At 36.7% G+C, this 27,740-nt stretch overlaps 1 protein-coding gene across 1 annotated transcript in view; it reads left to right on the forward strand.

Moving 5' to 3' along the window:
• The window catches only part of LOC108496037 (uncharacterized protein C8orf34 homolog), a 93,980-nt gene extending 79,535 nt beyond the window's left edge, over positions 1-14,445 (forward strand). Inside the window, exons 7-8 of the mRNA XM_017812390.1 lie at positions 2,232-2,325; positions 13,418-14,445. Of these exons, the coding sequence (XP_017667879.1) occupies positions 2,232-2,325; positions 13,418-13,425 (102 nt within the window). The 3' untranslated portion in view covers positions 13,426-14,445. The remainder of the gene's footprint in view (positions 1-2,231; positions 2,326-13,417) is intronic.
• Positions 14,446-27,740: the final 13,295 nt, after the last annotated feature.

Consider the following 27,740-nt stretch of genomic DNA (forward strand, 5'->3'; position numbering starts at 1 on the left):
GAGAATAAGTCAGTTGAAAGAAAGTGATTGTTGGACACCCAGAACATGTTTTACCATGAGGAACTTGAATTATTTATTTATTTGTTTGTTTGTCAGGAATTTTAGCATATCTCTCAATGCCTTATGTATTGTAGATTGTAATGTGTTTCAGAGTAATATAACAAGTCTAAAATAGAAAAATATTACTAATACAGTTCAAAGTTCTTAAGTTTTAGTAAAGTTCATGCTGCAGCATGGGTGGTTTAATCTTGTTATAGCACAAATCTTAAATAATTTGGCAAGTACTTAACATATCAGCTGTTAAGAAAGTTTTGGGCTTTTTTAGTGCTTAAAGACTTATAATGATCTGAGATTTTGTGGACAAGTTTCTGCCTCCTGGCACACACAGTATTACTAACTTCTAGCAGGTGTGTTTTATTATCAGCTCTGTTCAAGGCTGAATTGAATTATAGGAAACAAATGCTACCTAGAGAAATAGTTTTATTATCTCTATAAAGCTAATAAATCGGGGTTCCAAATCCTTTGGCAGAGATAGTTTTATGCATATACTTAATCCTTCGGTGTTTTGTATAAATTGGCAAAGGAATGTTGAATCCTGCTTATCTCTTTAGGATGGATTCCATTAAAATGACACAATTCTGTGATATTATCAATAGCTGTTGAGATGAAAATACTACTGATTCCCTTGGTTGCCATTTCATTTGCTGAACACTTGGAATTTTACAATCATTTTATTTATTCAGATAACTTAAAATTGTATTCAGCAATCTTTATTGGTCTGTCATTGTTAAGAGAAGGAAATTTCACCTTATTTGAACATAGCATTGATTCACAAAATTTTTACTCCTACTTAGTGCAATATAGATCATACCTTGTGATGAGGACTCTCTTTTTGGTCAGATACTTTCATTCTGTTCTGCTGCCCGGCTCAGGTCCTTGCTCTGTGTTTTTGGAAGATTAAAAGCTATGCAGATGAGTGTGAGCGCCACTTCCCCTACTGCAAGAATCCTGTTCCATGAAACAAAACATGTTCGGTGCTGTAGTCAGCAACCTTCTCGAACACAGCACATCTGAAATGACAATACATGAGTAAGGCCTGGACCTCCCGCCTGAGCTTACTGTTGGGCCATGGCAGCAGCGCTTGTGGAATTTTTTAACAGATTGCTAACAGAATTAATAATTTACTCCCAGTGAGTTAGATCTTGATTGAACTGTCTTCAGTCTCCACAAACTGATTTGAACAAGCCTGGTTTCTGTTTTTAAATCAGATAGCCTAAGAATAAAATTTATTCTGTAGTACTATTTAACTTTAAGTATGTAGATTCTGGTTCTCAGCTGATGTAAGAGAAAATAGGGCTATTACCCCCCATTTTTTTCAAGAACTTATAAAAATCTGGCCAGTAATTTTATGATATCTGGCCAGTGTTTTAAGTTTTCTTTTAGAGACTAGACTTGCATGTTTGAACTGCTTTTTCAAATAAAAATGTGCATTCCAGTCTCATCTCTTCCCTTGAATAGTGCAAAGGAATGTGTCAAAGTGTTTTGTGTGTCTGTATGTGTACATGCTCACATACATATGTGTATGTGTGTGCATGGAAAAATATTTTTATATATATACATATATACATTATATTAAAAAGGAGACAATTGTAAAACATTTTAAAAATCGTATATTCAGCTGGATTTTTTAACTGTGTAAAACATTTATATTTTGATGTTTTATGGTATCTTGGAGACAAGGGTTTCCATAGCGTTTTTCCTTCCTAAGTTTACTTGTTCTCCAATAAAACCATCAAGTTTCAGGTTCTTGTTCTTATTAAATTAGAATCAGTGAAAGTTTCAACAAATCAAAACTTCACTTAAGCAAATCATGTTTGAAGTGTCTATGCAGTCCAAAGACTGCAGGGACAGATGGAATATCTCCAGTTTTGTTCTGTGTCACTACATTTCCAAGAAGAGTATGTGTGTATCTGTCATATCGGGGTCTATAGCAGATAGATAGCTAAAGAAACCCCTTCTTCACCCCTCAAATAGACAAATAAGTAATTAAATACTATAATTGCTAAGGAGCCTGCATATCCTCTACATTCTGGTTTTATTTCATAGCAAGGGTTTTTCTAATAAAAGGCTTTCTCCTCTCTAGTTAATTGAGGCTAGAATATTTGCTACAGTCTGCATTTATATAGAATAGTTGTCTGTCATTTTATCTAAAATAGATCTGTTTGTGGCAGGATGCATTCTTACTACAGCTTCAACTTGCTAATCAACCTTGGATATTTCTGAGTGACACAGAAAGTGAAGGAGTGGAAGCTGACCAAGACAAATGTAAGTATATTTGTTAGGATCAGATAGTATGTAAAAACCCCTCAAACTTAACTTCTCTTTTCCATATCTTCAAATGCTGTGGAGATGTCGTGCCTGCTCAGAGCAATTTTTCTCAAAAGTGCCAGTTACTCATTTGTCTTAGGGCTGAACTTTATAGGATTGATTTACCAAAGCTTTCCTATAGTCACTGAAAAATGACAAAATTATCACAGACCACAGTTTACTTAAGCTAAGTGAAACAATTTCTCCTGATGTGTTAAAATAGCTGTTCCAGAAGTAACATGAAGTTGAAATAGATACTCTGTTTAATAAATATATATTCACCAGCTTAAAGAAACAATGTAAAAACTCTCTGCTCTGAAAAGTAGAGCCTCCCTCCTTAGGCCTGTAACTCCATTATCTCTATTTTACCTGTATTCTTTTTAATTCATCTGTATAGAAAAAAGAAAAGTTCTTAATCATACAAGTAATCCTTAATATCTTACACTCTTTAAGCATTTGCCTGATCATGCAAGTGAAGGTCAGCAGGATCACAACCTAAATGACAGAACAAGTAACAACAAGTAACAGGCTATAAAGTGCAATATGTTCAAACTGTGGCAAGTTCTCTCTGCCTACAAGGTACTTGTAAATAATCTTACTGAAAACATTAACTGTTTCACATATTCTTTTTTAATTCACAGTAGTTTTGTGATCTTCAAAGGTGAATATGCAAACTGTTTCCTAACATATTTTAGGTGATATACTTGAAAAGAACATATGATTTAATCAGCATGTTTAGAAAACTCAATACATTCAACTAAAACTGGTTTAAACATGATAGTTAACATATGAAAAAGACAAATTCTTCACAGAATGGAATAGTTCTGTAAGGGATTAATGATTAATAATAATCATGCCAGATAAGCAGAATGTATTTTTAAATTATGCCACTTTAAAAATATATACTATATATAATATATACTCATATATCAGTTTCACAGATTCATACATAGCCCAGAGTTTGACTGGGAAATTTAGATTTACACAATGGGATACTGAAGAGCATGTCCCAGGTTTCTTGAATACACAGTGTTAAAATGAGGCTCTGTGTGTCCAGCTGATTTTAGTCCAAAGCCAGTAAGTCCAGTTTGATTTGCAGCTGAGCCTTTCAGTTATCTTTGGGCTGAAGCTCACCTTAGGTGGCCCAAGGTAGACTCTGGTACCTGCCTTTTCTGTTCATGCGATTTTTCCTTGGTATTTTCTGTAATGAATTTACAATCCCACAAACATTGGTAGGACTGGCTGTGCACACACAAACTGGTGCCAATTATGTGATCAGGGAGATTGATGCTTTAGGACATATCAGATACACAACATGGTTCATTTATAGCTCCTATACTTGAGTTGCGTGAATGTGAGGACTTCTGAGCACCCAAGATCCTGCACTATCATATTGCAAGAATCCTGGTAGGTCATTGTCACTGCCCAGTGTAACAAAGTGGTAAATTATAGATAAAAGTTTCAGTCCCACAATCAAATCATTAGAGATGATAGTTGCCTAACTAATAACAATTGTTTTTGCTGGATCTGATGGCACTGAGAAGAGAGAAGGGAAAGAAGGTAAGCTATAGTTTCTAACCAGAAGTTAAAGAATGCAGTTAAGGACATCATCCAAATGTCTCTTGAATGAACAGTGACAGACTTCGGGTATTGACCACCTCCCTAGGAAGCCTGTTTTAGTGTTTCACCACCCTCCCAGTAAATAAATGCTTCCTAATGTTCAATCTGAACATCCCCTGGCAGAGCTTTGAGCCATTGCCATGTGTTCTGTCACTGGATAGCAGGAAGAGATTAGCACCTCCCTCTCCACTTCCTCTTTTCAGGAAGCTGTGAAGAGCAATGAGGTCACCCCTGAGCCTCCTTTTCTCCAAACTAAACAAGCCTAAAGTCCTTAGCCACACCTCATAGGTAATTCCTTCCAACCCTTTCACCAGCTTTGTTGCCCTCCTCTGGAAACATTCAAGGACCTTCACATCTTAAATTGTGGGGCCCAGAACTGCACACAGTGTTTCAGGTGAGAGTGCACCAATACTGAACACAGCAGGATAATCACCTCTTTTGAGTGGCTCGTGACGCTGTGTTTGATGGACTCCAGGACAGGGTTTGCCCTCTTGGCTTCAGGACACACTGCCAACTCCTACCAAGCCTGCTGCTGACCAGCATCCCCAGATCCCTTTCTGCAGGGATGCTCTCCAGCCACTCCTCTCCCAGTTTATACTTGTGCCTGACATTAATCTGTCCCAGGTGCAGAATCTGGTATTTCAGCTTGTTAAACTTCATGCCATTAGTCACTGCTTGATGCTCCAATCTATCTAGATCCCTCTGCAAGGCCTCTTGTCCCTCAAGAGAGTCAGCAGCACCTCTCAGTTTGGTATCATCAGCAAACTTGGTAATGGTGCATTCAGCTCCTGCCTGCAGGTTGTTGATAAATGTGTTGAACAGAACTGGCCCTAAAATTGAGCCCTGAGGAACACCACTGGTGACCAGTCACCAGCCAGATGTAGCCCCATTCACTACAACCCTTTGAGCTCTGCCCTTCAGCCAGTTCTTCACCCAGCACACCGTGAACCCCCTCATCCCACATCTGGACAAGTTGTCCAGAAGGATGCTGGGAGGGACAGTATCAGAAGCCTTACTAAAATCCAGAAAAACTGCATCTGCCAACTTTCATTCATCCACTGGGTGGGTGACCTTTTAATAGAAGGATATCAAATTAGTTGAACAGGACTTTCGCTTTGTGAACCCCTGTTGACTCCAGTTAACTGCAGTGTAATTAACTCATGCACTCTCTATAGGAGGTCACTGTTTCTACTAATATAACTAAAGGAATAGAACAAAAATCCTTTATCAAAGTAATATTTTCTGTATCTGAAATCTAACAGTGATGACTGTTATTAAAAATAACTGTGTTATCATCCCCATTTGAGATTATGTGCTAATGTCATGGGCAAGAAAGTGGAGAACTGACACCACTGACAAAGGAGAGGCTGCAAATTCCTGGTTGTAAAGTGGAATCAGTAAGGGGCTTGACGTACTTGGTGATGCCAGTGCTTGTAGGTAGAGCAGCTGGCAAGATTACACATAATTTTTCACCCTAAAGTAATAAATCTGTGTGAATGTTGTGTGTGTGATTTAGTGTTGAAAGGGCCCAGCAGTTCATAATTTGTGAGTTTGAGCAGAAGAGCTGCAAAATTAATCTTTACAATAGCAACACCTGTTCTTTGACTCAGCTTTTAATAAATTAGATGCGGTTATTATTTATCACATTCTTTGATTACTTTGAGATAATAGCAGCCAGGTGTAAAACTAGTTTTTGGTAGTGGGAAAACTAACAATTCAAAAAGAAAAGCTTTTTGGGTCACCTTGAGTTCTTATAAATTAATACCTTCTGGTTAGTGTTCTACAAGAAAAAGAATGAAAAATGAGGGGGGAACAGTTTCAAATGTATTCAGATGTAAGAGTTTAGAGAGGCTATTTTCAAAGCAAGTGATAACTGAGCAGAACTGGGTCACTTTGGCATCTCAACATGTCCCGACAAACATCATTTGCAAAACAGATACAACAGTGCATATCTTGTCTTATGGAAATGAGATCTACGTTCTCAGTTCTTGTAAATCAGACTTTACATTTTAAATCCTCCAGGCTCTTTGACAGCATTTTAAATATTTATCGTTATCAGCAAGATCCAGTGATAACTGAAAGTCAATAATTTTTAAACCTGCATACCAGTTATAACAAAATTTGAAATCAAATAGGTACATATATAAAAGAGAATAAATTATTCCATCTTAAAAAGATTTGTTATGCTAAAGAAGGAAAGGAAAACATTTTCAAGAAGCATTATTGATTTTTTTAGCATACTCTCCCCTTTTCCTCTTTATGCACTTAATTAAGTTTGTGGTCATAAGTCAGAGAAAGAGATAAATGTATAATTATTTTCTCTGTTAATGTAAATTTTTTTATTGAAAGATAGGAACTAACACATGCTTTTAAGAGCTATTATAATTTGGTGACTAAATCTCTTCTCCTTGCTAAATGTGTTCTCCTTTGAAACTCTCTAAACACTTAGCAAAGAGAGGTGAAAATCACCAAGACAATATGATCCAAAATCAAGGACTTGTGGTTGTTTTTTAGAGTCACTAAAAATTTCTGTAGACAGAGCCTCACACGTGTTCTTCCTCAGCTGTTGTTCTGAAGACAGTTTCCCATTACTATCTGCAGTAATTTGCTTGTGTACTGATTCTCTTCAAAGAGGTTTCAAAGAATGCATACAGATTTTTCTTGGAAAAAGGAGGGATCAGGAGAAAATATTTATCACTTGCACAGTCCTTCAGTTTGATGAAAGTTCTTGGAGTTGGCAAAAATAATTTTCTTCTCTGTGGTATACTGATGCACAGAAACAGAAGAGCTGCATCTACAACCACCAGAGCATGTCTTAGCCAACTTTTATGAGAAGAAATTTGGCCTTTCTGGAGACTGTCAAGAGTCAACTTGTATTTCCCTTTAAAACAAGTCCTACAAATATTGCTGGTTGGAAATTTTTAAAGCATCACTAGCTTCCAAGAACCTTGAAAAGACAAAGACAGTCTTTTGGTGTAATTTGACCTACTGTCTGTAGTCTTGGCAAGGGTTTGCTGCCCAAAAGCATAAGTCTGCTTTCTTGGGTGCCTAACTCAAGAAGTTACCACACAGCAGATTTCCCCAGGTCCCACAGCCTTGGATGTAAAGTATCCCTCCCTCCAGTCAGTCCATTGAGCAGATGTACGTGATAGATGAATAACTCAGATTCTTGAAAAACTTGCCACTCAGTTAATCCATATTAAATATATATATAATCATAGAATGTTAAAGGTTGGAAGGGACCTTAAAAATTGCATGTGTATATAACATTCCTTTGTGCTAATCCACTTAAGGCATGTCATTTTCTGTGGTCAATGGCACACAAAGTCATGTGGCTACTACCACTTCACTCCAATTTCAACTTGCCAACAGGAGCACTAGATGCTCATTTCCAGCTCAGCTGATCTGGGACAAGGCTTGAACCCTCGCCAGCATAAATTTAAATGTTTTGTGGCTATACATCAGCAAATTTTTTTCTAAGGTTCACAGTGAAAAGTCTACTGCTGATAAATCAATGGATTGTTGGGAAAAAGTGTGATTTCCACTTCATTCATTCTGCACTGGTCTTGAAACTCTGCAGTCAAAGACACTCTGCTGATGACTTCAACAGGTATCGAATAAAACATTCACTTTCCCATTCTGCACAAATGTCCACCTAGCAGAAAGACAGGGGTTTTTTGCAGAATGAAGAAATTCAGTCTGTGTTCCAGTAAATTTCCAAACCATGCAGTATTTGTCCATGGGTAAATTCCTTACACTGAGCAAATTCACATGCCTTAACAGTCAGTTTTTCTTAATTATGAAAGTAAGTGTTCCTAAGATTTGGAAAAATGCTTAATCGGAGTTAATGATAACGAGGACTTTGCTGCTGTAGTATGTTTTTGCTGTGAAAGTTTGCTTTTGCTAGAGTCAGGTGATATGCAGTATGAGTAACAATGACAGAATCAGGCTTAGAGTAGCAACTTGATTGCCAACTTTATGACATTCCATTCCATTTCTGTCAGTCAAATTCAGCTATTTATATTTGTGTTCTGCTCTGATGGAATATAGCTGTACTAGAAACATCTCTTGCAGTGGGTTTGAGTTTAGGATAATGCTAGATGTGGTTTCTCTGGGGAGTAAGGTAGTTATGAGGCATGGCTCAAACATATTACTCAATTATGTGTCTGGTTACTAAGAACATAATTGTTGTGTTTGGAATTTTTTCTCAGCGAATAATAAATTCACTTTTTTTGTCCAGAAGGGAATCTTTCCCAAAAGTGAATTTCTGGGACACTTTAATTCCAGATTCAAGAATCTTCTGAAGAAATGTGTTGGTATCTTTCTTTCATTTAGTATTTCAAGAGTGGTAATACAAACTGGAGTAAAAAAAGTCATATCTTGCCATTCCACTTACCCTTTCCAAGGGTGTCATAAAACTTTTGTCTACTTGGAGTATGAGTTATTTTGCAAATTTCTTCAGCATGCACTTATGTATGTTAAAGAAGATACGTTGCCTCTCATTCTGCCTGCCAGTGGCTTGGCTAGGTATTTAGCTTGAGACAGTTCTACGTGTACTTCAGAAATGGGATACCAGAAAGGATTGTGCTCCTGTAAACAGAATTTATCCTATTGGATGGTCTTGGCTGGATGTCTTCTAACACCCATGGCTGAAGCTGCAACATTTCATATAACTGCTCTTTGAGTCTGAAAATAAACAAAACCAATCTTCTAGCATGGAAACCTGCCTGCTTGGATTTAAATATTTGTAGATAGTGAAACAAGAGTAGAGATTGACATTATTTCTACCAGAAGTCAAATGGCTGTTGGAAAGGCTAGGGAAAGTTGGAATTAGACTTAAGTTTCCTATTTTTTGAATGGATGTGCTTAAATCCAAAGCTACCATTATCTTCTTATACTATTAAGGCTTTAGCACATGTCATTTTATTTATACTAAGTAATTTTTGGTTTTATTTTGGAAAAGTTTACATTGGACTAAATATTTGGGAGGAGGAGGGAGTTTTCCATTGGAGTGAGGAAAAAATAATTCTCAAAATCTGTTTCAGTGCAAAAAGCTTTTTCAGTACAACTTCCAAACCTACAGATATCTTTTTCTACAACTTGCATTATTATGCTAAACTTGGACTCCTAAAGACATTTAATGTAATAAAAAATGACACTGTAATTTAAAAAATGGCATAGAGAATTATCAGGGCACACATTAGGTAAATTAAAAGCTGGCTCAATGAGGAATCAAAAACTAGAGTTTCTAATGGAAAGGTGTAGATGAATCGGGCTCATTAGGTTCTGATAGGTCTGGATAATTGTTGGGAAGGACAAGTTGAAGTTATTAAATGATATTAATCCCCTGATATAATGGCCAAATTCCAGTAAAATGCACTTTATTATAACCAGATGAAGTATATTTGAAGGAAATGAAAAATATCTGGCACCAGAGAAACATATCTGTCTCTGCTACAGAATAATGGGGCTTTGTCCTGGAAAGCAGTGACCTATTGGATTTAGGATGATCATAGAAGATCATCTCAGTGTGAGCTCTCAGCATAATGCTGTCACAAAGAAGGGTATTCCATTTCTTGAACACTTAAAAAGCTAAGGAACAAAGTAATTATTCCACATCATATCAGTAAAAAACTGTGGGTTTGGTGTCTTACCATTAAGACAGATTGGAATTACTTGAGAGATTTCAGAGGATGATTAAAAATGACCCAGGCTTTGGGAAACCTTGTTAGGAGTTTGCCTCACATAAAGGCATTCAGCCAGGAACCTCAGAGATGACTTGGTATCTGTAGGTAGACATTTAAATAAAAAAGATTCAACTCATCAAACTGTGACAAAGGAAATTAAATCCTCTGTCCTAGCAACCAGGAGCCTTAAGCATTGTAAGCAAAAGTTAAGGGAGGCAATGAAGTTGAAGCCATTAAAACTAGGTGATTGGACTTTCTAAATGACAAATTATAGATAATCCAGGGAAAGATTCTGTGGGCTCTGTACAGGTGTATGGGAGGTCAAGCTAGATGGCCGCATTTCTGTGACTTTTATTCTAAGATTTATTTTAGTGATTTTAAACAGCAAAACTCCCCCTACCCAGTTGTTTTTATTATCATAACTTAGTCCCTGGGATATAAAAATCAATTATTTGAGAAGGCAGGGTGCCTCTGGGTAAAGTAATGGCAGTCCTTAGTGATTCAAAAATATACACCTGGGAAATATGAGATATGAAAATTTGGATTAATATTGACCGTAACAAAGATACTGGTGAAATACGGTTAAACTTTACTGTACTCTAGATAGTAGTAGAAGTCAGTAGACTTCAGAGCACAAATATGTTTGTGCTAATTTTATCTGTATCAAAAGTCAACAGATGTAATAGCAATGATGAATATTTTGCTTTTAAAATATTCTGGTGTTTTTAATTCAAAAAACATTTGCAACTGGAGTTCTAAGCTTTTTTGAAATTCCACAGAGTTCTATGTCTTCTATAAACCACTCTGGATAGATATACATAGAAGTTCAACAGACAATCATCCTTGCTCATCACTAAAAAAACTGTACTAAGCTTTATTAGAATTTTTTTCAAAACTAAGAATATAAATATATATTTGTTTACATATGTCACAATAAAAATACTCCACTGGCAGTATAGTGAAACAACAGGCTCTAAATATTGATACAAAAACTTTTATTTGAAACACAAATTATAGTGTATGTGTTGAAAGACAGGTTGTTTAGTATTGTACTGTTAAAAGATCAGTCTAAAGGACATAATAAAAAATAATAAACTTTTAGGAAAGTAAAACTCTTCTCTAATATTAAAGAATTTCATAGAATAAATAAACTAAAGCTTTTACTGACTAATCACTGACAAGCAGTTAACCAGCTTGCCATTGTAGCAAAGAAATTTCTTGCCATTATAGCAAAGAAATGTAACTTTTTATTGAGAATGCAGCCTAATTTATTGCATATTGATGAAGAAACTTTAATTAAACACTTGATTTGGTTTTGATACTTTTCACTCAATTTGTTTGAATGCAAATAACTCTATGAAGTGCAAGACCAGGGTACAGCAAGCAGGGAGTACATTCTTTTGCATCAAATAAGGCCTTGAAAGTCTTTTGGCTCCATAACTGACTGATGCAGCAGAAGAGCCAGATTGTGGCAGAAAACAGAAAAGATATGGAATGCTTGACTATAATTCTGGGGTGTAAAAATGACCAGGAAGTGAAGCATCTATGAAAGAAATCTGTTTTCTCTATTTTGCCCAGTATTCTCCAAGCTCCTTATTGACATCCTATTGACATCAACGTGTTTCACAAGGCAAAGATTTATTCTAAGTCAAAAGTATAGAAACTCCTCTTTATCATGAGAGGAAGGATTTCAAATTCAAGTAAGAAAAGCTCTGTAATGGAAAAAGTTAAGATTTTGTGACTGTTCTTGACCCTGTCAGAGGGAAAAATCCATGAATTTGGAGATCGGATGAGAGGGAGAAGAGCGGAGGGTTGATTCTTCATATGTGACTTCTGTTCATTTTGTTTAAATCTTGTTTGGCAATGCATAGTGCCAGTGTGAGTGTTACAGCAAGATCTGGGCAAAGCGTATTTTCTCTGTGTCTTATTTCCCTGATCTCTGAAGTGGAATGATAAAACGTGATAACTGACAGGAGAGCTATGAAAAATCACTAGTTAATGTTCCTAAAATGTGTCGTGAGTCTCGTCCCCAGTTCTAATATCTGTCTGTATTTCTTTCTGTTGTGATTTCACTAAATTTAAAATGGTTGTAGTTTTTAAGTTGTCTTCCCCCAGCCAGTCAGTGGTGGCTTCTGGCTTATATTAAGTGCTTTTAAAACTACTGTTATTTCCTTTTACATTGGGGAACTCAGCATGTCAGGGTATGACTCATGTCACCTACCTTCAGCTGTATAACACTGAGAGAGTCTAGTCCAAGCTGTTTGTTCTCTGAAGTAAAGAGAGAAAAAAGGCACCTCAGAGGACAACTAGAGATCTGTCTTACTGGGGAGCTGAGATGGGTGCACTGAATCCTATCACCTCTTCAGGCTGCCCTTCAACTCTTGCATCTCTCCTTTGGTGTTTTTCTGTCTCATGACAGCTGAAAGTTGATTTGATCTTGCTAATATATTTTCTCAGTCAAGAATTCCATAATGGATATGAGGTAGCATGCAATATATTTTCTGGCTGGCATTCCATTTCCTTCTGCAGTTAGGAGGGCCAGTCCTTGGATTTTCTATGGGTAACAATCACAAGAAGAATCTGCAAATGAAGCAGGCTTACATATATTTGCACATCTTTACTCCACCATAAGACAAGTTTGTTACTTAAAGATCAAACTGTGACAGAGCTTGAATATCTGCTAAATGAAACACCTCCAAGGAAAACAGTTGTTAAACACTAGGTATAAATGGCTCCAAAAAAATCATATCAAGTTAATAAAGGATAAGAACTGTTCATAAGATTTCCTGGGCTTTATTTCTTGTTAGTTTTGTTATTGTTGCTGTTGTTGCAGAGGTTTTCATGGTATGTACCTTTCTTTGTTGAATATGAGTACAATATCACATATAAAGTCCAGGCTTTGTCACCTGACAAAGTGAAATTTATTTCAATTGTATTTACTTAATTAGCTGGAGATAATGGGAATAAGTTTTTCCTGCCAAGTTTGTTTAATCTCCTGAAGAGGGCTTGCATATTTATATGTTCAAAAGGAGTGAATAAATGTGAAGCTGCTGTGCCTGATTCCCTTCAGTGTTAAAAAAAGACAAGGTGAAGGTAAAATACAGACCTTTATGCATTCAGCTGTGTAATTAAATGTGGTTGTTGTGTTTATTTCCAGTTTATAACCCTGATTCTGTAACTGAATTTATGCAATAGATCCAGTTACAGCATTACATCTTTTACAAACACAGGAGGGGGCAGGTTGTGTTACAGTTAGCAACATTTGCAAAACAATCCATTTCAATATGCATATGTAAATATTTGTAAAAGCTAAATTTCCATTTTGCTTCAGGGAAGTTTTTCAACCTGAACATAACCAGAAATTAAAACATTGCTATCTCAGCTTATCCGATTCATCACAGTTGCATATTTTGTTCAATGCTTTTTAAAAGAAGGGTTATTTTTGCAATCTATTACTGGTATTGAAAAAGAACCAGCAGAAAAAAACCCTTCAAAACACTGAATAATTGGAACAAATAATATAACTAAAGAAGCTGTTATTTACTTCTGAATATTTTAGAAATAAAAAAGAATTGAGGTCCAACAACATACTGATCCATCTTGCTTATTTAACTGTGAATTTAGCATAATGGAGAACTTTTACAAAATGTGAACACAATGAAGGATTAATTTTCCCTTTTATCCTATTTTGTGTACATTACATTTTAGCCCTAATTTCTGTGTTTTTCTGTTTGATTTCACAGGTTTGTGAAATCAGTGGGATTATTGAAGAACAGTTTAATTAAAACAAAATTATGATCAAAACTACACCTGAAAATTTACTTTAGTTTATACATATTGATTTTAATTAAAGTTATTTTTCTAGTGTCAGCAGTACATGTATAGAAGTGCTCTGATATGTGGATACTGTAATGCTCTGAATCAGAGTATTTACTGTGGTACTGTGGCCTTAGGAAAGAAGGGTAACTGTCACCTTTTAGTTTTTATAAAGTTACTATAATGTTTTGTTTAGTTTATACCCCAGTTATTTTGGATTGCCATTTGATAAACTAAACTCTGCCTGACCAAAATAAACTTTGCCTAAAGATTTTATGTATTTTAACTTGTCTGAGGTTTTCTACTCCTTATATTTTTGTAATCTTTACTCTTTTTTAGATTAATAAACATAAAGTATTTGCCTGCATCTGCCAATATATATGTCCCATTCAGGTCTCACAGAGAACTAGCTGTTCACTCATAGTCACCTGCAGAGAGAGGTCAGAAGGGGAAGTGAGTGAAAGGGTGCGGGCGTGTGTGTGAGTAGCAGAAACAGGTGCTGCTCATGCCGCATAGCTTTGTATTGAATTTATCCACTTTGATCTCTAAAACAAATAAATACTCTGTTAAAAAATGGAACATAACAATAAGAAACGGCACATGCATGCAAAAATAAAGCACCTAAAGGAATTTCATATATTATGATAAACTGTTGGTTACCCGTATGGATTACTGAAACAAATTTGCTGTTTAAAATATCCTAATTGGTGTGTGTCGTGTGCTTGGAACTTCAGAAGATGCTTTTTCACTTACATCAAATGAAGGGATGTGGCAGTTGCATCTACTGATTTCATTTACCTATTAATTCGGTCAAGAGTGTTCTCAATTTTCTTTGTCTTCAACTATGTATGCTTGGTTCCTGTATCTTAGACAGAATGATATAATAAAATTGCTTGCAACTGTTAAAAAATACAGTATTACAAAGCATCTGTTTGTTTAAGAAATAAAAATTAATTTTCTGTCACGAGTGTTTGATAGTGTGAACTTTTTTTGCTGTCTCACAAACATACCGTGCTAAATACACAGAAGGTGTGTCATCTATGTTAGTCATGAGCAAGTAAAATGGAAGGTAGCATTGTGATGAACAAGTACTTGCTATATGTGTCATCACAGTGTAGAGTTCCTATATGTGAAATGAAATACTGAAATCCCAATGAGAATAGTCCCTGTAAGTTCTTTTCAGGAGGGGCTTCATTGATTTTTCCTTAGTAAAGAAAATCTGCTATGCTGTGTGCATCTGCAATGTACTCAAAGACTCATTTGCATAGAGGAGGGCATATCATTGATAGGCAGTATTTAGTCAGTTGTGCTCAGAAAAGCATTTTTGTGAAACTAATATTTCTTCTTCATGGGTTTTATTCTTCCTTAGTGGCCCACTTTTCATATTTTACCTTGTCAGTACTGAAAAATGTAAAGTAGGTTGGTCTTTTTTAATTCTTTCAGTTGCTTCACTAAACATCTGTTAAGCTCCATTCTTTCTGCTTCATGTCATTACTGGGTGAAATCATGAGCATATTTAATCCCTGAGAAAAATCTCCTTGACTTCAGGAGAACCAAGATTGCTCACAACAAGTGAAAAAATTGGAATTTGGCAGCCTCTCAGTTCTAGAAGTTCTTGCATGTATAAGAACTTGAAAACAGTTTTGGCTCAGTAGTGCAGAGATATTTGGTTAGGGGCATGTCTGGTTCTATATTTGGATTACATGTGAAGAAATACAAGACAGGCTTTATTCAGGAAGACAGAATATCAATCCTGCTCCTGTCTTCAGACGAAAAAAAGCTTTTCTGTGGCAGAACATCAACACTCGTTACAGTTACGAACAATTTAGCAAATGCTAATTATATGCAAGTATCTCAAAATGTGGTAGGATGGTTTGACTCTTGTGTGGTCGTAGTTGTAAAAGCTGTGAAGCTTTGGGCTTCTGAGAGCTGACTGCTTTTGGAAATGGCCAAAACAATGGCATTTTTCTGTGACACTTTCTAAGCTGAATGGTAGAGGATAAAACCATGGAAAATAAGGCTTTATTTTTACACTAAAGCACACAGAAAATCCCATGTGATTTTTTTTTTTTTGGTTCGGTTCTCATAATTCTTACGTGATCTCATGATTTTTTAACACTCGTGGTTGGCAATACTCCCTCTAAAGCATATGGCCAAAAATTTCGGCTCATACTAGCACTCAGCCCAGCAACCAATGCTGGCACTGTAGAGGAGAAGCAGCCACCTGGTACCCTGACTGCACACAAGCTGGCAATGAAGCTGGCAAGGAGAAGTCCAAGGAGAAGCTGAGATGCGCTTAACAGGCAACGAGCAGCTGGGCTTGGGGACCATAAACAGCAGCTGGGAAGGCCATGCAGAAGGCATATGTGATAAACTTGTTTTCACCTCTGAGCTGCGGGAAGCCTTACTCATTTTCTCTTTGACCTTTTTGGCTTCAGGAAGCAGTTTCCATTTGTCAATGGAATAAACTCTGCCTCCGTGGTGCCTAATTGAATTGAGAGTCAGCTGTGGATGTTCTTGTTGATGATGCTATAGTTAGTTTGGCAAGAATGTCAAGGTGGAGGTATTTTGGTTTTGACTCTGCACCAGGCACTTCAAAGTTATCAGAAAAGCTCAGTGTAAAGCTGCATGGAAATGTGCTGCTGTCTAGTTGCACAGAACAGAGTAGATTTAGTGTTTTTCAGAAAGATACTTTATGGGTCATTGCTGGTGCTATTCAGTTACTGCATTTTGATGGAAAAAGAGTCATGAGAAACAGATAAATTTTTCTTAGCCATATGTTTGCATCTTAATTTTTTAAAGGCTTTATGAACCCAATAATATAGGGAGGCAGTATTCTAAATAGTACTTGTTAGTGAAAAAATATAGAAACTTATCTCAGTATATAAAAATTCCTGTAGCTTGTCTAATAAGCAGCTGTTTTTCTTTCGAAGTCCAATTTATAATAAAATAGGTTTTATGGCCATATGTGTTACTGCTGCTTCCTTTTAAGACCTTCACACCCTTAATACTTTATCTGGATAATCTTAAAAACAGCCTTAATGTGTCTGTATTCACTTCAATAACACAAAAATATAAATAGGTTTCCTTCTATACTGCTCATATCAAGTAACTTCATCATTTGGCAGATTTTAAAGAGTGACCTCTCTAACCCAGTGTCTAGCTCTAGGATTTGTAGGTGTGACTAAGGGAGAAACAGGGAAGAAGTTTTACTTGCATTAAAATGAAACTATTTCTTTTGAATATTATCCAATGGAAGATTTCTCTGAGCAAATCCTTATCTTGAAAACTTTAGCAATAATTCAAAAACACATAACAAACAGACGCATTGTGTATTAACGAAAGTTTCTGACCCTGTGGGAATATGTTTCCTAAAAATATGGCTTTATTCACAGTTCAGGTCTCTTTCTTCTGAGTCAGCACTTAGAAAAGCAGGAGGGGAACTCATTTCTGACTTCCTGGAGAATTGCTTTAGGTATGTCTATGTTTCACTTACAGAGGTAGTGCAGGGGAAATCCTATACTGCAACAATTAAACTCATAGAGATATATGAACTTAATGAAAGCCAACTCATGTGCATGAATGTGACACTATTGTTTTATTGCTCTGGCTATGTATTGACATGTTTCACATTTAATCCAATGAACTATTCATGTAAAATACAGAAAAGCTCCCTGGGTTAGATTACAGCAGCCTAGATTTCTCTGCAGCAAGTATGCTAACTCTAAATTTATTATGCTTTTACTAACTTTATATGACTAGCTCCAGGCAGCTTCACAAGAAAAAAGATATGCAGAAATACATATTCAGAGGCACATAGTTCTTCCTATGCTTAGAGAAGTTTGTGCCCATTCACTCTAGGCCCTGGTTTCTACTTTGGATTAGACAGCAGCTAGATAGACAATGCAATTAGTTTTGTAGATATTTTGCCCTTTACTGTTTCAACTGAAAGTGCAAAAGTTTGTGATTAATCCAATAAAGTTAAACACACCACTGGTTTGACAGCATTAGCTTACTTAATGTTATATTGCTGAAATAATAGTCAAATTAGTTTTAATTACTTGTAATAGTCAAATTGGTAGTTAACAGAAGACATGTTTATAAGTTAGATTTCCGACACGACTGTTCCTTATGAATTTGGATGCTCTTTTGTTTCTTGACATGTTATATAAAACTAAAGTATAATCAAATAGAACTTAGTTTGATGATGGACAGTACAGTCAGATACTCTTTTCTATGGCTTGTCTGCCCTAGACATGCAACAAATGTAATATGTACTGTCTATAGAAGTTTCTACTACATTAGCTTTAAACCTATCAAGGTGCATCATTAAGTGAGAATGCTGTTCTGGACTTTAAGTTCAATTCAATCAGCGAAGCAGTCTATAGTGGTGTTTTTACTTACACAAACACAGTGCAAAGGTAGAAATTTCACTTTATCAAGAACTGGAATTTAATCTATGAAGCTCTATACAGATCTCTGTTGTTGGAAAATAGCAATGCTTTAGTGACTAATATGCCAGCTGCTATTCCAGAAGTTCTACTGTAGAATTTGATGCACTCTCCAACTAGTGCATCTGTGTATGATTAGTATCTGTGTTATATTTGAACTTCACATTGCTTTTTTTTAGTTATTATCAGCCAATCCTGGAGAATGCTTCTGGCTCTCAAATAGTTAAGTAGGATCACTGAACCAATGTCTTGTGTAGATTCCTGGACCACCTTTTGAGAGCTTAAATGCACTGTTGATCTGATTTGTGAGAGACAGAAGAAACCTTCTTTTTGCCCACTAAAACCAGCTACAGCACAGTTCTAAAGAGACCTCACAGGAGAGAGAACATTATAGTTCCTCTTGTGACTTAATCAAATGCTGAGCTGCTGATGCTTACCAGGAACCTCCTCTCCCAGAAGTGTACATATGTGTTAGCCTAGAGAGGGAGTGTGATAAGAAATGTGTCTGGGAAGGGCCTCCAGATATCATTTAGTTGTTAACCTGAGGCAGTGTAACTGCAGCTAAACCATTTCTGACAGATGTTTATCTAATGTGTTTTGAGAATGTCTGGAGATGGAGAATCCCTCTCCTTACCTTTAGAATATCATGTACGCAAGTGCTTGTATTTTGTTTGACAGTTCTTTCTCAGAACAAGATCTTTTCCCCTTGAATACATTCTTCATATCTTAAATGTCTACATCTTGCTTCAGCTCAGATAATGATGAATTAAAACACCATCCAAAGCAACAGAATGAATTATAAGTCCTGTAAAACCTTGTGAATGTTTGCAGTGATATAAATGTGGCCAGGATTTCATCCCAAAGTTACAGATAGTGCTGAAGAAGCATTGTTACAGGCCAGGAGATGTGTCAGCTGCAGACAGCAAGTATTTGTGCTCTACAGGGTGGACATGTTGCTGTTCTGCGAAGTCCTGCTTTTGCACTAAAAGTCACATATGATGAAAAAGCAAAAAGTCCTTCTAGCCTCCATGCTTCTATTGTAACTGTCCCTGAAAAGTGCATGAGGAATTCATGAGTGCATTTCAAAATCTTGCCAAAATTCTCCCTGGGGCCTGATAAGTACCATAATTCAAAACCTCTCCTGAGTGCCTCCAGAAATCATTCTCTTCCTATTGATGTGTGTAATCCAACACCTACACACTCGCAGCTCCAGGTTTAATAAAATCTGGGGCCCTTTAGCTGAGATTCCAAAGCAACTTATACTTCCTATCCCCCCAGGTGATGCTACATTTCTGTGTCCAGAACACATTATCTGTTATTGACTTTTCGTCTGGGCACAGATCTTGCAGAATTTAAAATATTTTCCTATGAGGATGTGTTGAAAACATCTGATGGACTTGCCTGGGGTACAGTGATTCATAGACCTTTTGGGATAGACTGTAGTATCAACCTTGTCTGTAATTCTGTGTCTGCTCTGTGCAAAGACTGTAAAGTATTTAAAAGACAGAGCTAAAGTTCTTAATGTAAAAACAGCCAAAAATCCAAATAGAGATGTCACTATCTCTCTTTAAAGCAATTAATTAACAGTGTGACAAATTAAATTCTATCTTCTATCAGTTGTTCTACTTGCAAAATATTAAAGGGTAATACTCTGTTCAGATGGTGGAATACTGATTTTTCAGTGTACAGACACGTCAGAAGCAAGTTGACTCATTTAAGAAAAGTAAATGTTGTACCCTGTAGATTTTAAAAGTATAGAAGAATTAATTTAGGAATGTAGAAATGTTTATTCCTGTATCCAGATTAAGTATCTGTGGTCAGAATGTTTTATTTATCTAGCCTGAGGTAAAAAATATACAGTATCTCCTTCTCTGCTTTATTCCACTGGAACCACATTCAAGTACATAAGATAAACTTCAACTACCCTACATAATAACTTTTATATTACTTCTGTCTTCGCTAGTGATTCAGAAATCTGAGAACTTCGACAAGTGTCATACAAAGGGGTCCTCATCTCTTCAGAGTGATACAATAAGACCTTACCAACAGTAAAGAATAAAACCTTCAGATAATGTGGGATATTGATATCTTTTTTATTTCACTCTGACCTGTGATGGTCATGTAGTATCATGCTTTTGGCTAAACTGCTTATCTGACCCATGGTACTTTTCAGCTCTATGCTTAGTCTAGCTATAAAATGTTATACACTGGTATATTATAATAGAGACACTAAGATAAAGTTTTATTCTGTACTTACCAATGCAGAGGAAATATGACTATTAAACTTTGTGTATATGGTATTAATTTCTGTGACATCTGCTATATCTATTAGAATGGTCTTCTGTTATTCACAGCATTAATAAATTCTATGCTCAAAAAGTTAACTTCTTTTTGAACTGCGAAAACCATCATATCCAAATTGCCCTGTTGTCTTTTTAACCTGGAGTATTCTCTTCTTTGGTGGGCAAAGTTGTCCTAGCAGAGAGCAGCCTCCCATCAGCTGCGTCTTCTTGGCACCCTGAAGGATCATTTGCATCCTTTCTAATGTTTCCAGTAGATTCTGTACTGTACAGAGAAGTTCCAGTTCTTGTAGTCCTCATGTTTTATGAGCCTGGAAGTCATCCAATTTTATTAGTAGATATTTTTAAAATATCATCTGAAGGTTTTAATCACTCTTTCTAAACTATTTCTTATGGAGATATGTAAACTTTGACATAGATTAATTACAGGGCTACAATTTTTCCATTAGGAATATTTTTCTCCTCCTTTCCATTGCCTCCATATTAAATATTTTTGCAGTACTTAATTGAGGTGGCTACTCTAATTCAAATATAGCATTTTTGAGTATTTCTGAGAAGCAATGTTAGTTTTTTCATCCTGTGAACTGTGGGATTTTGGAGAGAGGTAGGGTGATAACTGAGAGAGACTTGCAACTTAAGTTGTCCCAATTTACAAAAAGTGCTCAGGGGCAAGGGACATCTTTAGATTGTTCCTCTGCCCACCCACTATATTCCCCTAAGTCTTTTAATGTATCACTTACTAAATGGAACACAGTTGTTTGTTTCTTTCAGCAGAAGGAACGAGCCTGAATGGGCTTATGTTTAACTGGTACCTTGGCAAGGTAGGAAATACTCCCCATCCACCCCCAGGGTATTTCTTTTCAAGAGGAAGCTGAGATCCACCTTTCCAATTTTACTTTTTGGTCTGAATGCAATTATGACAGACCGTACATAAGAAAAGGAATGTTTAAGGTATTATTTTTAGGTATTATTTTTTTAAGTATCATGCCACTAATTCAGTTCATAGTGTGTTATTTTCCTAATTTGTTCATACAGAAGGTTTTTTTTTGAATATACAGATCAAACCCACTAGGTGTCGAAATAATACTATGCATCACATAGTACTGACATGGCACTGTCAGTAGTTCTGGCTTATATTTTTGCTTGTATTCATTTGTATTTCTCTGTAGGAAATCACGTGCTACTAGATAAGAGGAATTTTCTAGAATTTTCTTGTTTGTGTTATTTCTTTGCTTTTTTAATTAGTTGGGTAAATGGCATAGCATTTAGCTACACAGAATATGTAGCCGAGTGTCAGCTAACATTATGACAGCCTGGGTACCTTTAGGTAGAGGCAAGTGGGCATTTGCCAAGTGTACTGAAGGGCAGTGAAATCTGCTCTGAGCTCCACAAGGTTCCACTTTCCTCCAGTGCTTCAAGCTCTTCAATTTCCTCTCCTTTAAATCTGCCATAATGGCATTTGTGTTGCATCTTTTTTGTTCTCTTTCTTGTCTGTCATCAGTATGTGGCTTGCTACATGTGGTTCTTCCTTTTGCATGTAGGCTGGACTGCTCTGTTGCCATTGTAGCTCTCTTTGGTGGATGTGGGAATGGCCTCAGATGTGTCTTCTCAGGTTTGTGTGCAATGGGAAGTGAAGGGAGTTTGTACATGGTTTCTGTGCTGCTTTGTGTGAATATGAATATTTCTGTACCTGTCTCTATTGCTGTCTCTTTGAACAAGTGGAACTGGGTGGGCATCTGTGTACTATGACGGGAGGTCTCCAAATTGTTCACAGTGAACATCCAGATTTTCTCAAGTGTTTGGTCATACATTTCCAAAGGGCTCACACAGGTACTGCTAGGCTACTTCATCACCATGAGCAGAAGCCCCTGAGTAAGTAGATTAGTAGATCAGTTTGGGAAATAGAGATCCTTGTTGACATCTTTTGATACACTTCAAATCCTCTGTCCTCTCATAGTCCCCTTGCCCTGTTGATGGCACTTTGAGTCTTCTGTGGTAATCTGTCACTGGTGTCCCAGGAATGTGTCCTGCTACTGTCCCGAGATGAATGGTCCTGTCTCAGGTTTGAGAACAAGCTCTGATCCACAAGTAAAGGGTGCTGTTCTTATCCTGAAAATAATACTATTTAGTCTTTCTTGTGCTGCTGCCAAGCAGCTTCCTAGCTCCAGGCAGAGCTGTGAGACAGCATTTAAAAACACTTTCTGAAATGCTTCAGCACATCAGCATCACATAGATGGTTTTCAGAAAGTTCTTCCCTCAGTCCCACAACTTGACTTACAGACAATATTTACTGTAACCCAATTTTGACCTATAGAGCTTTCAAAGCCCTTTCCTCTGTGCATTCTGTACACAGAGTACCAATTTTCTCTTTCATGAGGGAAGGAACAGTTATTCATATTGTGAGAGATCCTGTAAGTTTGCAGAATGAGGATATCATTTTATTGATGGCAATGGAAAGCAATATTTTTGCCACAGAGTGGAGGAACAACTGTCAAATATATTATACAGGTTTCTAAATTTATTATACATGTTCAATTTCTGCCTTCCAAAAAATTCCTTTTTATAAGATTTAAGGCTCCTATGGTGAAATATTTGGAAGTTGAGACTTTTCTTATTCCTTGTATTGCCTTGAAGTTGAAATTGTTCATGTAATAAAATACCCCTCTTCTTTACATGCCATTATGATGCTTTCTTCTCTGCGGAATAACTTTGAGAGACTGGCCTACTGGCATATTTCAGAGGAATGAGATTTTGTTAGAGCTAACATGCAGGACTGTGAAAACAAGTAGAATAAGCAGATAAATACAATGTTTAATCTAGCAGTGTACAATTTGGTATATTTTTTGTGTGAGGGTTAGGAAATTAGTTTTTGAGCTTTAGCCCACTGCAAAACCAAAACAAGTGGTGGCCTTTGACCCTTTTGGAAAGTGATTGTGTATTACCAGTGATGACAGCCACCACCACCATTATTTGATTTATAGCAGAGCAACTTTCATTTAATGTTGACCATATGGCAATTTTCACCACCTACATTGTTCAGGACCTGTATCAGTAGTACACGGAGCAGTGAACCTTATTCTCAGGAAATTCAAATAAGACAGAGGATGCTGCATTGTGGCATATTGATTGATAGCACAAACCAGTCATAATTAGATCTGTCTTAATACCTTGTAAACATGTTGTGGGTTTTTGAACCCTATTACAGTATTTTGACACTATTAAATTATCCAATGTGCCAGCTTGTTTTCAAATTGTGTATTTGAAACAGATGATGACCAAAAGGTGTAATTTATGTAATATAACCCTATTATTACGGTCCTATTTTAATTTATATTTAAATTTTTAATGAAGGAAATGGGGGGGAGGAGGATGTTATTACTGGGAGTCCTTGACTCTATTGCTTGCATCTTCATAGAATCCTAGAATGCTTTGGGTTGGAAGGGACCTTAAAGGTCATCTAGTTCTAACACCTCTGCCATGGGCAGGGACACCTTCCACTAGACCAGGTTGCTCAGCCTGGCCCTGAACACCTCCAGGGATGGGGGATCCACACCTTCTCTGAGCAACCTGTTCCTATGCCTCACCACCCTCACAGCAAAGAACTTCCTGCTAATATCTAATGTAAACCTACTGCTTTTCAGTTTGAAGCCATTCCCCCTTGTCCTGTTACTACATGGTCTTGTAAAAAGTCCCTCTCCATCTTTCTTGTCATCTCCCTTCAGGTACTGGAAGGATGAAACCAAACCAGATCTTTTACAATGAAATTTTTCCTCCTTTTTACAGTTCTAATTACTTTGTTACGTATAAGAACAAAACTGTAGGAACACAATATAGAATTTGGAAAGGAAACAATTTTTTATTATTATTTCTGGAAATACCCATTATTGGGATTAATTGGTGGCAGGGACTTGGCTGGTCACGTGCAGGACTGTAGGAGTGAGCTGTGGTACAAGGGAAGTGAACTCAGCTTGGTACCTCACTGTACTCACGTTATTTATACACTAATTATGTTTGGCTATTTGAAAGGGAAGTTCTTTGGTCCATGTAGTGACAGTGCCACCAGACATCTCAGATATCATTACATAGGGCGTGTTGCTCAAGATATTTTTTCCTATTTGACAATTTTTTTTTTTTTTGCTGGAGTTGTGTGTAGAGCTCTGCCCTTCGTTTGACTGATTCAGGATGATTTATTGAATACCCAAAGTTTTGTGAACTAGACATGACAGTTTCACTGAGCCTGGTTATCATCTGGCTCTGCAGTTGGGCTACCTAATACTGGTGCATGCCTCTCAAGTCATCACACCCTGTTCTGTTCATACTGGCTCTGCACCAGCGACCACTGAGAATCTGCCCCTTCCTTTGTGCCAGGGCTTACGTGTTGCTGGCTGTGTGATGACCTGAAAATGAACCACTGGCCTTTGTCAATCTCCTTTGGCTAGATTGTTTCCTAAAGCACTAAAGTGCTTAGACTAAAGACTAAAACTGTTTAGTGAATCAAAGATGGAGCTGAGGTTTACAGAAACCTGTAGCTAGTTCGGATGCAAATAGCAGTAGATCCAGGTAAAAATATAATTGTACTATAACCATATGAAGATAGGTGGGACAGTGGGAGATGAGAGGTGGAATGGAGAAATGCAGATCCAGTATGAACAGACAGTGCATATAAATAAACAGTAAAATCACACATGGAAAAAATGGTCAATTTACATTATCTAAGATTGCAACCTCTTCTCTGGTCCCAGATCCTTTTGCAATCAATTATGAACTATTGACTTCATGAGGAATTCTCTCAGATGCTTTCTGATACCATGATTGCTTCTATAATGGAAAATGGAATTAAGTGATAAGAAAGGGAGAGAGCTCAAAACACATATACTGTATCTGTGATGAGAATGAATTGCTGTGATGATAGAGTTAGAGAAAAAATAAGTTCTGGAAAGACAAGAGTGATAATTTTTGTGGTCAAGGAAAAGGAAAATAAACCTGATAGAAGAAAGTTATTAGGTCCAACTCCTTCTGCCTCAAGAGTGCTAATAAAGATTGGCTGGACACCACTTAGATCTCAGTGACACTCACTCTATCCTTTTCAGACATTTAGTTGTTTGCGGGTCCTGCACACCAACTTGCCTACTGATGTATGCACAAGGGACCAGCACTCTGAGTTTAGCTTACTATGCTCTATGATGGATCTTATCAAAACCTACTGAATGTCCCTTTCAGCTGTCACAGAGGGAATACAGTTGTGACTGCTTAGCAGCAGGTTATGTGAGGAGTGCCTCTCTGGTCTCCTGGTCCATATATTTCCAGAACATTTATGTGCCTGACTTCCATAAGTTAATCTTCTTGTAAAAATTTAGTAAATTTAAAAGAATGGGTCACTTTCTTTACAAGTACCTCTGTCCTGTCATGGATTTTTCAATATCCTTAGGCTCTTAAATATATGGCTTGTAAATGTGTAGTGTTTGAAGTGTTACTTACATTTTGCTTCATATGAATATATGTGCTAACAGCCTTCTAAGGAGTTCTGCCCAAATTTTGGAAGGTTGAATTTCACATGCATTTGTTGTGTCTTTACATAAAAAGAGAAGAGTCACATTTGGTAGAAGTCAGTGTAGCTACAACAGTTTTATCACTGTCAAGTCCTTAATTTCTATAAGTTTCCCAATCTGATTTCTTATGAAGGAAAAAAAAAATTGCTGCTACTGATAATGATGATAATACCGAATATAATGTTTGTTTAGCAGAATTTTGACAGGAATCCATTTTTCTTTCCTAATGCATGCTTTTTCAGACAAGAAATAATTTATTATTGGAAAAATAATCTGAAATTCTACCCAAGTATGCCAAATATGCATACAAAGTAACATATATTGAATTCCTCTGTATTAAACATCAGTGTTTACTGGCTGTCGAAACAGACAATACCATGATGAAAATGAACAAATACAGGAACTTATTTTTTATTTCTAGTTCTTTGCCATCATCTATCCTTTATAATCATGTAGGGCCAGTTTTTACTGCCTTTGATGAAAGCAGAGTAAAAAGAGAACCTGACTGATTAGAGAAGTACAGTTCTTAGACTGAAATGATGAGAAACTTCAAACTGTAGGCTGTAGACCAACACCACTAAAATTTTAAGAGCTTTGATATTGATTTTCCAACAATGGGATTTCATACCTTTTGCTTTCAGGTATCATTAGTGGTCTAAGACTAAATCAAAGGGGAGAGATGCCAAGATGTCAAGAGAATTGATCATCCCTAAAAGTTAATAACTGTGTTGTGGCAATTAAAATGACATCAACAACATCCTGGTGCCTCTTTTTAGCAGATTAAGAAGGCTGGTTCTTCTTTACTTTAAAAAAATCTTTAAGTTAAACATCTGAAATCAAATACAATGCATTTTTCACTAAGCGTTTACAGACTTCCCAAAACTGTTTGACTCTTTATCCCGAAAGGAAGAGAGGTTACTTTACCTAGCTGCCAATGAACTGAGTAACCTAGCTCTCTTAGCTGTAAAACCACTCAGTGCATTGAAAGATTAACTAAAAGGGTCTCTGGAAAATTGCCAGGCTTTTTTTTGAAACTAGTGCTGTCTATTTTTAATAAATGTTGACATGACACTATCTTCTTTACAATTAACAAGCAAATTAATTATGCTTCCCTGATGTGATGCAATCCCTGATCCCCTTCAACCACCAGTTTGTTACTACCAGAGGAGATTATAAATAAGAACTTTTCTGAGTGACTTGATAGAAGAATGTTTTGTGTTACATGAAATGGGCTTCTCCATAGTTTATGAGTTGTGATGGTAGAATAGGAACTAACTGTTGCCAAAATTAATTTCTGATATGCTGAGTGTCTGTGGTGGAAAGTATGCAAAAAATACACCATAGGGCAAAGAAGAAGTCACTTGTTTATTTCCTTTCTCCATAAAGCATATATTATGATTACATCCATTGTTGAGCCTTCATGTGAGGGTCTTCTGTTCCTGTGACCTGTAATTCTACATGCAACCTTTTGGCTTTTTTCATCTACTCTTCCTCATTAGTTTGCCAAGTGCCAATTAATGTTCCTGTTTGAGGAGATATCTTCCTTGCTCATGCCTATAGTCATACTGAAGTCAAAGAGAATTGAGAATTTGGTGTGATAAAGAGGCTCTGCCTTATTGTTGCCAGATACACTTAGAACATAGTTTTCTCACTAAAGTACTAAGTTGCTAAGTGCACTGTGTCCCATGTTTTGAAGTAATCCTTCAGGTCTTGTGAACTCATTATCCAGAATGAGTCTTAAAAATAGTCAGAGACATCACATGTCAAAGAGGTGTCTTGCCTTAAAATAAAATCCTCGGAATAATGTTTTTGATCATTCTCCACTCGTATGGACATGCCTGCCTTTCAAATGCACTGCTTCACATGTCTGCCAGAAGAACATGCTGAACACTTCTGCTTTACAGCGTTTCCACTTGTGCCCGTGGGAGCTCAGCCTGAGGTCCAAGGACT

This window comes from Lepidothrix coronata, unplaced genomic scaffold (assembly GCF_001604755.1).
Source record: "Lepidothrix coronata isolate B3197 unplaced genomic scaffold, Lepidothrix_coronata-1.0 Scaffold36, whole genome shotgun sequence".
NCBI lineage: Eukaryota > Metazoa > Chordata > Aves > Passeriformes > Pipridae > Lepidothrix > Lepidothrix coronata.